The sequence below is a fragment of the Rhea pennata genome, chromosome 19 (assembly GCF_028389875.1).
Source record: "Rhea pennata isolate bPtePen1 chromosome 19, bPtePen1.pri, whole genome shotgun sequence".
Classification (NCBI taxonomy): Eukaryota; Metazoa; Chordata; class Aves; order Rheiformes; family Rheidae; genus Rhea; species Rhea pennata.
In genome coordinates this window covers 11,682,341-11,692,427 of record NC_084681.1, presented here as the reverse complement: position 1 = coordinate 11,692,427, position 10,087 = coordinate 11,682,341, and the positions used below count along the sequence as shown (strand labels likewise).

The following is a 10,087-nucleotide window of genomic DNA, read 5'->3' as shown; positions in this document are numbered from 1 at the left end:
TCTTCTTTCAGAAGTCTGGTCCTTTTTGACTGTCTTGAGACTGTCGATGGCAGGAGGATGTCATGGAGGGTATGGGACATGCCTAGAGAGCTGAAGACTTGCCTTCTGCTCCCACTTCGCCACAAGTCACTGTGGCACAGCAGGCAAATCATTTAACTTTTCCAATTATTGTCTTTCTTGCCTCTTACATGGCAATCCTGTGGCTTGCACAGTGCTTGGAGGCTCTTTCTGAGGTGCAAAGTTACTGAAGGAGAGAAGCTGATGCCCTCGTAGAGGGAGAATATGTGAGGATGGGAGTCCCGCAGCTGGTTTTGTAAGTCTGGGATCCATTGCACTGGTGGTGTGTGTGTGTGTGTGTGTGTGAGTGTGTGTTGGAGTGAGGGGATAAAACCTTTCTGTTTGCTGAGGTCAACTGCTATCATGACTATGCAAGGCAGGAGAGGTGATGGAGTTGAGCCACACTTTCCATATGCAAACATGCTCTCTGAAGAGAAATAGTGAGTGCCTTGTTCAAGGATAGTGTTTAGTCCTTGCCAGACAATGTTCCTCAAAACTATTGTGATGTTCCCTCCCTTCCTACCTCCTACGAGCAATATCTCTAGAGGCTTCATATAGGGGTTGAGTAGATACCTGTACATTGTATCACAGTGCCCACCAAGCTGCTGTCAGGAGATCTGTGACAACCTGATATTGGAAGACCTCTCATTCTTTTCTCCATGATTTTGTCCTAATTCATCCCTCAAAAACCCTTTTTCTTCCCTGGGCTATTCTTGTGCTGGCTCACAGGAAGGTACTTGACACATGGGGAGAAGGCAGGGAAACCCTCATCTTTTGTAACATGCTGTTCTGCTTGGAAATGCGCAGTGACAGTGAACGTTGGTGACGTGGGCATCCCAGAAGGGTGCTGGGGCATGACTGCTCTCGGCATTCGCTCTGGTAGTGTTGTGAAATGTCACCACAGGCAGTTTACTGCACAGTGTCTGCGTGGTCCCTTTCACCTGCACCGAATGACTTGCACAGGTGTATTCACAAACCCGCCTGCAGTTTTGCCAAAGGAGGTCTTGATTTAGTAGCTCTGTTACTGGGAGTCTGGTTGAAGAGAGATGAAGAGGAGCCAGATTTTTTTTTTCCAGAGATGCTCAGCACTTAAACACCCTCATAGATAGCTGTTTTGCAACACTTTAAAAAAACTTGACCTCAGCTCTTGGTTTTCTCTAGTGCTCTTGAGATATTTAACAGAGCTATTTGGAAAGTCTGATTACGTCCTGCGGAACTGTCCCCTGCCTTGTCATTTCACACAGCATGGGTGGGAAGGAAGGGAGAGTTTGGGGAAAAAACAGTGGAAGAGACTGAAGTTTCTGCTAGGTTGTGGTGGACAAACCGAGTCCCCTCTCATGAAAGATGCTTTGAGAAACACTGCCCAAGGTGAAAAAGTTTAGATCTATATGTGATCTGCTTAAGGAAAATAACAAACGAAGAATCTGTGTTTTGTGGTTTGAAAGTTATGATATTGTGTCTGTAATGCTTTGCCCTTAAATTACCTGCATGTTCTCTGCTGACACACAAAAGGCATCAGGGAAGGGGTCACTGGGCTGGCGTGGTAGCTGCCTTGTGCTCTGCTAGCTCCGAACGGGATTGTGGTCTTCTCTGATGACCAAGCTGTGCTCTAAAACACGCTGACATGCAAGGGAGTGTATTTTTGCAAGTTGAGTGTTGTAAAGGGTGCTTATGAGTCATGCTGGGCTCTTAGTCACTGCTTTTCTCTTGCCACAAGTCGTGACTAAGATGCTGATGTACAGATTCTCTGCTCATTCAGTCCTGCGCACCTCGAAAGAGCCCTTCTCAGGCACAGCTCGTCCAGACTCTGTGGATGTGTAAAACTTTCGGCAAGATGGAGTTATAGGCTGAGGCAGTAGGAAATTAGTAGGAGGAGTCCATGAGCCTCTTCAGGGTGAAGGAGAGAGCTTGCACTTGCCAGGTCAGTGTTTCCTTGCTGTGGGTTTGGTTTTGACTTGTTTGGAGGCATTTGTGACTTTTCTCGAGCATCAGAAGGGCCAAGCAACAGGGCTGGATGTGGCTTGTTGAGCTCCCTCCGCTGTTGGGGAGCCCCAGGGACATGGCTTTACAGAGCCATCCCAGGGAATTGCCAGGAATGAAACGCTGACAGAGGTGGCTGTGCTGAAAAACCTCCCAGGCCGTGAAGGCAGCAGAGAGGCTGCGGACAGCAGGGACCTGATGGAGGCTCTGCTGAGATAACAGCAGCTTTCCCATCTGCTGGGATGAAGGTGAGGAGCTGTGATGACCCAGCTCCCACTAAGTACACAGAGAATCAAACTTCACCAGGATAAACAGAGAATCAAGTATTTTGGGGGAGCTTTGGGAGCAATCTGAGCAGGAGCACATGGCAGGAGTAAAGGAATGTACTGACCTGGATGAAAGCAAAGACCCCCTCAGCTGGTGTTTTTTCTAGCATTGTCAGAATTTTTTTTTTGTGTGTGTGTGTTTGTGTAGCTTTTAACCAAGAAGCAAAGAAGCAAAGAGTCTGGAAGAGAAACTCTTCCCTGCGTGTTGAGAGAGGTGTGTGTCTAATGTCCGTGTGGATGGCGGAGCTGATGTTGCAGGGAAGAAGGAAATCTCTCTCTGCTGGGAATCCCTTTGCTCACAGAAGAGGCAGGTGTGTGGCTGCTGCTGTACTGAAATGTTCTGGGCAAGCTGATTTTATTTTCAGGGCCCCGGGCTAGTACTTTTGAATGGGGTGGGATAGAATCTTCCTCACAATCCTGCCAGCACAAGGATTAGGTTTGTACTCTGAGCGCTGGAGGAGAGGTGAGACACAGAGAGCTGGATTGTGAAAAGTGGGCAGCCAGGCCTGCAATCCACTGTTTCACAACATCCTCTGGCGTTTGGGCTGACAACACGCTCAGCTTGGTCCTCCCAGTGTTTTCCTGCATTGCGAGAGGGGCACCTGGATTTTTTCTTCGTGTCGACTGCACAGCAGCAAAGTGACAGTGACGGAGGCAGAATCCACAGCTCTCCTGGATGATCTTGCTGGTGTACAACTAGCATGTGGCGTTTGCGACTACCACAAGTGGACATCGGAGCCATCAAAAATAATTTCCGCATAATGTAGACAGTAGGAGCTTGGAGTCTTCTGTCTCTTTTCCCGTCCAAGCCCACTGCAAAATGTTGCAGTTCTAATCTCTTGCGGTGTTATCTTCGATGGAGACTAACCCAAGATTACCTCCTTGCCACAAACACGAGTGAGACTTGCTTGGTCCTGCTGGTGGAAATTATGAGAACGCCGACATGCATGTGGCAGGTCGGAGGGGACTACAAGCCCGTTGGCCTCGCTAGCAATCGAGTCACAAATGTGTGCACCTCCTTTTCTTTGCTGTTTTGGGGAGCAGAGTGGAAGATGATAGCTACCAGAGGGGGCACGTTTTTGACTTTGGGGTGCAAAGGTTGCCAGGAGTCACTAACAGGGACATCACGTGGACCATCTTGTCTGCTCTTCGAAAGCGTTTCAGTGCTTTCTTCCTTGTTCTTAATTAAAGACCTGGTAAGCTAACTTTCTTCCTCCTCTCTGTTTAGGAGATGAATTAAAATGCAGCACACCACGTGCACAGAAGACAGGATCTATCATGCACTGGAAAGATGTCTACATGGGCTTAGCAGAGATGCTGTCTCCAGCAGATGGGCTGGTAGGTGATCTGATGGCCCTGAGCCACTCTCGCTTCCCTGACAGCCTTGATAAGGCCAGGCTCTTCTGTTCTTCTGTCTCTGTTTGCATGATTTATTCTCCTGTTACTAACCTACCTGAGCGCTTGGTTAGGAGTGATTTGCTGGGATTACTGGGGGCTTGGAGGCCTTTTTTCTCATCTGAGGTTCAAAGTTAGAGTTGGATCCAGTGCAGTCCATCTTCCTGTGCTTTTTGTTGCAATAGGAAGATGTACCAAGATGCTGAGCAATTTGTATTAGGCCTTGCAAAGAGAAAGACCTGACAGAGTAGTTGTGCATCCTGCCAGTCATCCCCGCCTGAGTTGGAAAGAGAAGGAAGTCTTTTTCACCACGAAGTATTTCTGTTTAACCAGCCAGCCTTGCCTTGCTTTGATGCAAGTGTCTCTGCATTGTCAGAAACAGGAGTTATATCTGTTTTATTTAAATCTAGCTCAGATACCATGTTTGGTCTCCCCACACTGTGGGAAGCAATCTCTGAAATGTGACCTACGTTTGGTGTTCCTGGAAGTGCGACCTTGCTCTTGGCACTGTTAAAACGCATGTTCAAAGGCATCCACCTTTTCAAGCAATTCATTGTGCTCTGTGTAATTCGTCTCTTCCCGTAATTATAATTAATCAATTTCTGTGTCACTCACAAACTTCACCCTCATGTGATCCCAGGCCCTCAGTGTTGTTTGTACTGGGGTAGCCTTTAGAAAAATGACTTCTCCATAATTTGTCCAGCTCATTAGCAAAGGTAAGACTTTGTGGGGCTGCGATTAGCTGGTGGTGGCCTCTGTTAGAAACAGCCTGATGATTCCCCATTCCAAATGATTTTCCGCTATCTATCAGCCTACTGGTTTTCGGTCCACTTCATGTAGGCTTTATGGGTCTGGCAAAATGACCTGGCATTCCTGGGAGAATCTCAGACATTTTTCACATCAAAAAGTTCTCTTTCATCAGCCACATTTGTATTCTTACCAAAAATCTTCAGTGTGACCAACAGACCCCGGTTTCTGTAGCTGTTGGTGGATGTAATGTTAATAACTGTGCTGTCTTGAGAGTACTTTTTCTGGCCACCCCTGGGGCGGACTTTTCTCGGCCAGTTCTTTTAGTGCTCTTGGATGTGGGTTATCTAGTCCTGCTGACTCTTAAAATGTTTCCTTTGAAGAACTGCTGTTTCACATCCTACTCAGTTGCAGTTGGAATAGGAAATACTTTGTTATTGCAATAACATATGATTTGGGAAGAAAGAGGATAATACAGATATCTATGTACACCCCCTAATAAAGAGTCCTATTTCTTTTCAAAAACAGAGCAGAAATGTTTTCAATTTTCTGCTTTTCCTGTATTACAAGTGATGGTTTTATCCTTGTCTTGTATCAGATCTAGGCTGTCATTTAAGGCAAGTCTCTGTTCCTCATATTTAATACATCCTTTCATCCTGTTCTTAACCGTGCCTTCTCCTTTCCACTTTTTAACTTCTTATATCATGTTTATTTCCCAATTTATTTGCTTTCCTCTCTTTTTCACCACTTTTGGACAGTAAAATAATGCACTCCAGACTGCAGCTTTTTGGGTTGGAGCCTCACTAGAATTTTGTTCTTTTCTGAATTATTTAATGCTTTATTTTTACGCAATAATTTTACAGGCAGTTGCTCCAGAATGACTGAGTAATCACTTCCGATACGTGGTCATCTCCCCGCAGAAATAGGTGACTGGATAGCTGAGGTTTGTGAAGTTGGCAAACAGGCAAAATGGGAACACTCTGACCATCACAGCTTTGCGCCATGAGCCTGTCTGTGGTAGGGTCTGTGGGCTAATTAGCACCAACCCAAAGTTGCCTGAAGAAAATCTTTCCTGAACTGTTTGATTTATTGGAGGAACCAAATTAAAATTAATTGCGTCTAACTTGGGGGTGGGAACCTTCTGTGATAGGCAAGCAATGGAAAAGAATGTCTTTTTCCTTCTAGAAACCTCAGATGGCTGCTTCTTTGCCTTCCTCTGTGTTGCTCATGAAGTGATAATAAAATCAGAGCATGCTAAAGGGAGAAAAATAACTTTATTGTTTGCTGGGTGGGCAAGGGGCTTGCTAGTGAGCAGTGAAAATGTGTTTTGCGGAGGAGATGGTCCAGCCAAGGTCAGGCCACTGCTGGCATGGAGATGCTGTCCCAGGGAATCGGAGGTGCAAAAAGAGCTGGGAGATCGTGGTGGACCGGGAGCTGATGGGGAGTGTGGATGTGCCTAAGCAGTGGTGTGTGGAACAGAGATGGGGAGGTGCTGTTGTATCTCTGAGTTGGGGGTGTGCAAGCCAGGAAGGATGAAGGATGCTGGCAGGTCAGGGACCGAGAAGAGGGTTTGATGTTACATGCCGGGTGTTCGGTTTGTTAAGCTCTGACTAAGGAAATGTACGGCACTGCTTGACTGCAGTCAGATAAATATATGTATGGGGAATAAACAGAAATCTCTATGGTGAGTCTCCAGGTTAGTAACAAAGTAACCAAATGCAAGGTCTGAAGTACTTCCAGCAATACCTGCAGAATTAAGGTGTGCTTGTTTCTACACCCTGCAAATTTTAACTTCTGAACTCATTACCCCAGCCTTGCCATGGATTTTCTCACTGAGATCCATCCTTGGAAATATTCAGAAGCTGTCTGCACATGGTCCTGGGCAGTGTGCTGTAGGTGATCTTGTCTGAGCAGGGAGGTTGGACTAGATGATCTCCAGAGGTCCCTTCCAACCTCAACCACTCTGTGATGGCTGCAATCCAGGTTGCCCTTCCCAGGCTGCGCTGTGCCTCAGAGCTGACAGCCCATCCCTTATGGGCAGAAGTCATTTCCAAAAGCCGTGTGCTTAGCTTGTGGTGGGCCTTGCTCCAAGAGCACTGGGATACTGGCACGTACATCCTGGCACATGATGGGGAGTTGCTTGTTTTGGGGTCTGGGGGACAACGATCAGCCATGGAGCTGCTCGCAATCCTGGGGCCACCGACAGCTTTCCTTTGGATTAAAAAGCATGTCAGAAATGCTTGTCCTGGCACCCTGCAGAACTTGTGAATGAACCTTGGAGCAGGCAGAGGCTGGGCTGGGGCGGGGGTGGGGGGAGGAGCTATGAAGTGCTAAGCATGGATGCAGCCCTAAAAGGTGCTATGGTGCAGGTGGCTCAAAGCCACCACTTGGGAAATGGGAGCAGCAGTTTTGACTCTGGAGTCCAGGGTCCACTGAAGTCTTGCTTTGTGTGCTCTATCTTGCAGGTAAATGGCTCTTTTCAGGGTATATTTTCGTGAGCTCAGTGCTTGATTTTGGAAAGCAATTCCTGTGCATTTCCCATGGGGCCGAATTCCCCCTTTGGAGTGGGCCTGAGGGAGCCTTAGATTCCCCCCGTTCCTTTAACTAGTGAGACTTTTGCAGTCCCTCTGGGCAGCCCCCGGGAGAAAATCACCGTATTTTTTACGATGCTAGCAGTGGTGTAGTGGAAACAAAGGGACTGGGAGCTGGGGGAGGGAGGAAATGGAGTTATCTCTTCATTTTCTTTTCACCCGCTCACCCTGTATCACCTCTGAGAGCACCAGGAGCTGCTTAGGAGGATGCCTGTCTTGCAGTCCATGGGCGCAGGGAGATGGTGCATTTGTTATTTCTTTTTCTGAGTTGACAGTTGCCCCCTGTAAAGAGCAGCAAAGGGGAAATGTCAACCACAGCTGCCAAATTCAGGAAGGAGCTGCTCTGGGAGGAGAGCGCATCTCGGTACAGTTCTCAGAAAAGAAATCTTTAAGCCTCATCCTTCCGAAGCCACCCACGGGGCCTTCGCCCTGCTGCCGCTCGGCTTGAGGCACCATGCCGTAATCTTGGTTGACACCGATAGCGATCAAAGCGAAAACACCGAGCGTGCCGGAGCTCCTCTCCTGCGTGTGTGCCGGGGGCTCGTGGGCCACTACGCTAGCGCCTCTGTGCAGCCTTGCGTGTGGCCTGGGGCTGGGCTCAGCGCTGTGCTGGGTCCCTGCTCCGAGGTTCTGGGCTTCCAAAGGAGGTTTTTCTCCAGATCGGATAGTGGAGGTGCATATTAGTAGTGAACCCTATGTTGTACTGGGCTGCCTTTTTTTTTTTTTTTTTTCTTCTCTGCAAAAAAAGGTGCAGCGACTTAGGTTGGGGTTCATGCCGGAGGTATCCTGGTCTGCGCTTGTTCGGACAGTTGGGATAACCAGGGTTTTGTCCCACTTCTGCGGCTCCGTGTGTACCAACCAGACCTGTCCATGGCCAGGCTGCGAGCTGTGAAGCCTCCTGTGTTGTGGGCAGATGGATCCGACTCTTTCTTCGCATATAAAGAGAAATGCGTGTGGTCTCTCAGCTGCTCGCCTGACCCTGCCGGGAGGTCTCCGATGCCTCGTGTGACAAACCCGTTCAGCTTGGGGGCTACAGGGCAGGAGTTCTGGTTCCCGGCCCCCTGCGCCAGGCACATTTGCAAGGGCTGATCTTGCCACCTCTGCTAGGCAGCATCGGAGCTCGCCTGTGACGAGCGTATCGGCACTCTGATCGCTTCGGCTTCGCAGCAGGGAGAAAGCAGATCGCTCCTTGCAGGCAGCGCTCGGACGGACCGCTTTCTTCTAGGATATTAAATCAAGTGGTTTGCTTATGTGATTTTGCTTTCTGTTTTCCCCAGCTGAGAGGCACCTGACCGAGCTATGCAAACCCTTCTCGCTAATAACGTTAGATCAGTCAGGTATGAAGAGGACTTCCCCACCAACGCAGGATTTTCCAGCACTCACTACAGAGACTAACGGAAAAGAGGGCTCCAGCTGAGAGTGATGGGCGAGAGCTCCCCTCTGCCGACCCTGCTGCAGGGGCTCTGAGGAGGTATCTGGGGGCATCCCAAGCTGCACGAGCACCCCGCTGCTTTGGGCCCTCCCTCGGGTCCCGCGGCGAGAAACTGTTCTGCAAGAATTAAAGGGCGAGTGCAAAGTCCAGGAGCGAGGTTGGCAGCGGTTCAAGCTCTGTGCGTGTCCGCGGCGTGCGGCCTCCGCTCGCAGGCCCCAGCGAGGCGGCTGCCGGCCGCAGGGAGGATGCCTGGCGTGGTCTAACAGGGCTGGTTTCCTCTGCAGGCAGCGAGGGAACTCGTAGGGTATTTCCAGAGGGCAATCCCACCCTCGATTTTAAATAAAACCTGTCGCTCTTCATTGCCTTGGTGACTTGCTGAGGTCGGGCATGTAAAAACTCAACATCTTGGGTTGAGGAAAACCATCCTGCACTGAGAAGTGCCACTGCCCTGTACTAGTTTGGTGTGGTGAAAACCACTTGTCCTCAGGCTGGCCTTGCTGTTTGTGGCCTGACCCACCGTGATTTGCTATCGCAGCAGACCATCAGGGGGATCCATCTGCTTGGATACGATGAGGACCAGGAAAGAACATGCAAATATAACTCTGGATTTGGTTTCTCACCTGCCTGCAGTGTCTCCTGGCCTGACCTGGCCCTTGGGATTAAAAACGATGCTGCTTTGCAGGTCGTAAAAGTCTGCTCCGTATGCCACAACACTCACTGTGTCCTCGGTGCCCGGCACGGCCCCCCAGGAGGATGGAGCAGGACTTTGCCGTGAAGCAGCTCCTTCCTGCACAGGGAGGAGCATCACGCTCGATGCTCAAATATCCTTTAGTCTGCCTGCAAGGAATATGGCTCCAGGGACTGATTCTGCTCATGGCACCGAGGAAGCGGATGCTCGCCTGGGCTGTGTGCGGAGGGAAGGCACAGTGGTGAGGGGAGGCAATTCCCACCAAGGTCTGTCTCCTGTCCTGACTGATGTCTGATGGCACTGGACGCTTTGCTTTGCCTCGTGGTCTCTATATACTGTGTCTGGGGATTTGAGAGCCAGAATGTTTTGTCTTTGAGAGTGCTTTTAGCAAGGGCTCAGCTGTTTCTTGGCTTGAATAATGGTGCTTAGCCAAATTTAGGAGCTCAGACCCTTGCAGCTTTCTGCCTCGGGGAAGAGTTTGGATTGTGGGTAATCCCTGGCTCCTTGGCATGACCACGTGTTAAACTGAAATTTCTCCGATTACACTGATGTGTCACTCAAACTTACCATTGCCACGTCCTTGTGCTTGAGCTCCTGGTTCCCGTAGAAGATTCAGAAATGCCCTGCGAGACCTCAGGCCCGTATGATATTTGCAATACTTCCCTTGAGGCCACCCCGTGTCCCTACTACCTTCCCTTCTCCCCAGGCCTGTTCACTGCGGGTTTGCATGGCTGCTCGCTGAGGAGGGAGCCCAGCGTGTCTTCCTCAATGCTGTTCGGTCCGGGACAGCACAGCGAGCCGCTGCTGCAATCAATTTCCTCCTCTCGCGTTAGAACTGAGAGGAAGGAAAGAGCCTGTGTCTTGCTGGGCT

The 10,087-nt window shown here is 49.5% G+C and overlaps 1 protein-coding gene across 1 annotated transcript in view; it reads left to right on the top strand.

Moving 5' to 3' along the window:
• Positions 1 to 3,604: 3,604 nt before the first annotated feature.
• PIK3R5 (phosphoinositide-3-kinase regulatory subunit 5) overlaps positions 3,605 to 10,087 on the top strand; it is a 28,363-nt gene continuing 21,880 nt past the window's right edge. Inside the window, exon 1 of the mRNA XM_062591762.1 lies at positions 3,605 to 3,701. Coding sequence (XP_062447746.1) covers positions 3,605 to 3,701 — 97 coding nt within the window. The remainder of the gene's footprint in view (positions 3,702 to 10,087) is intronic.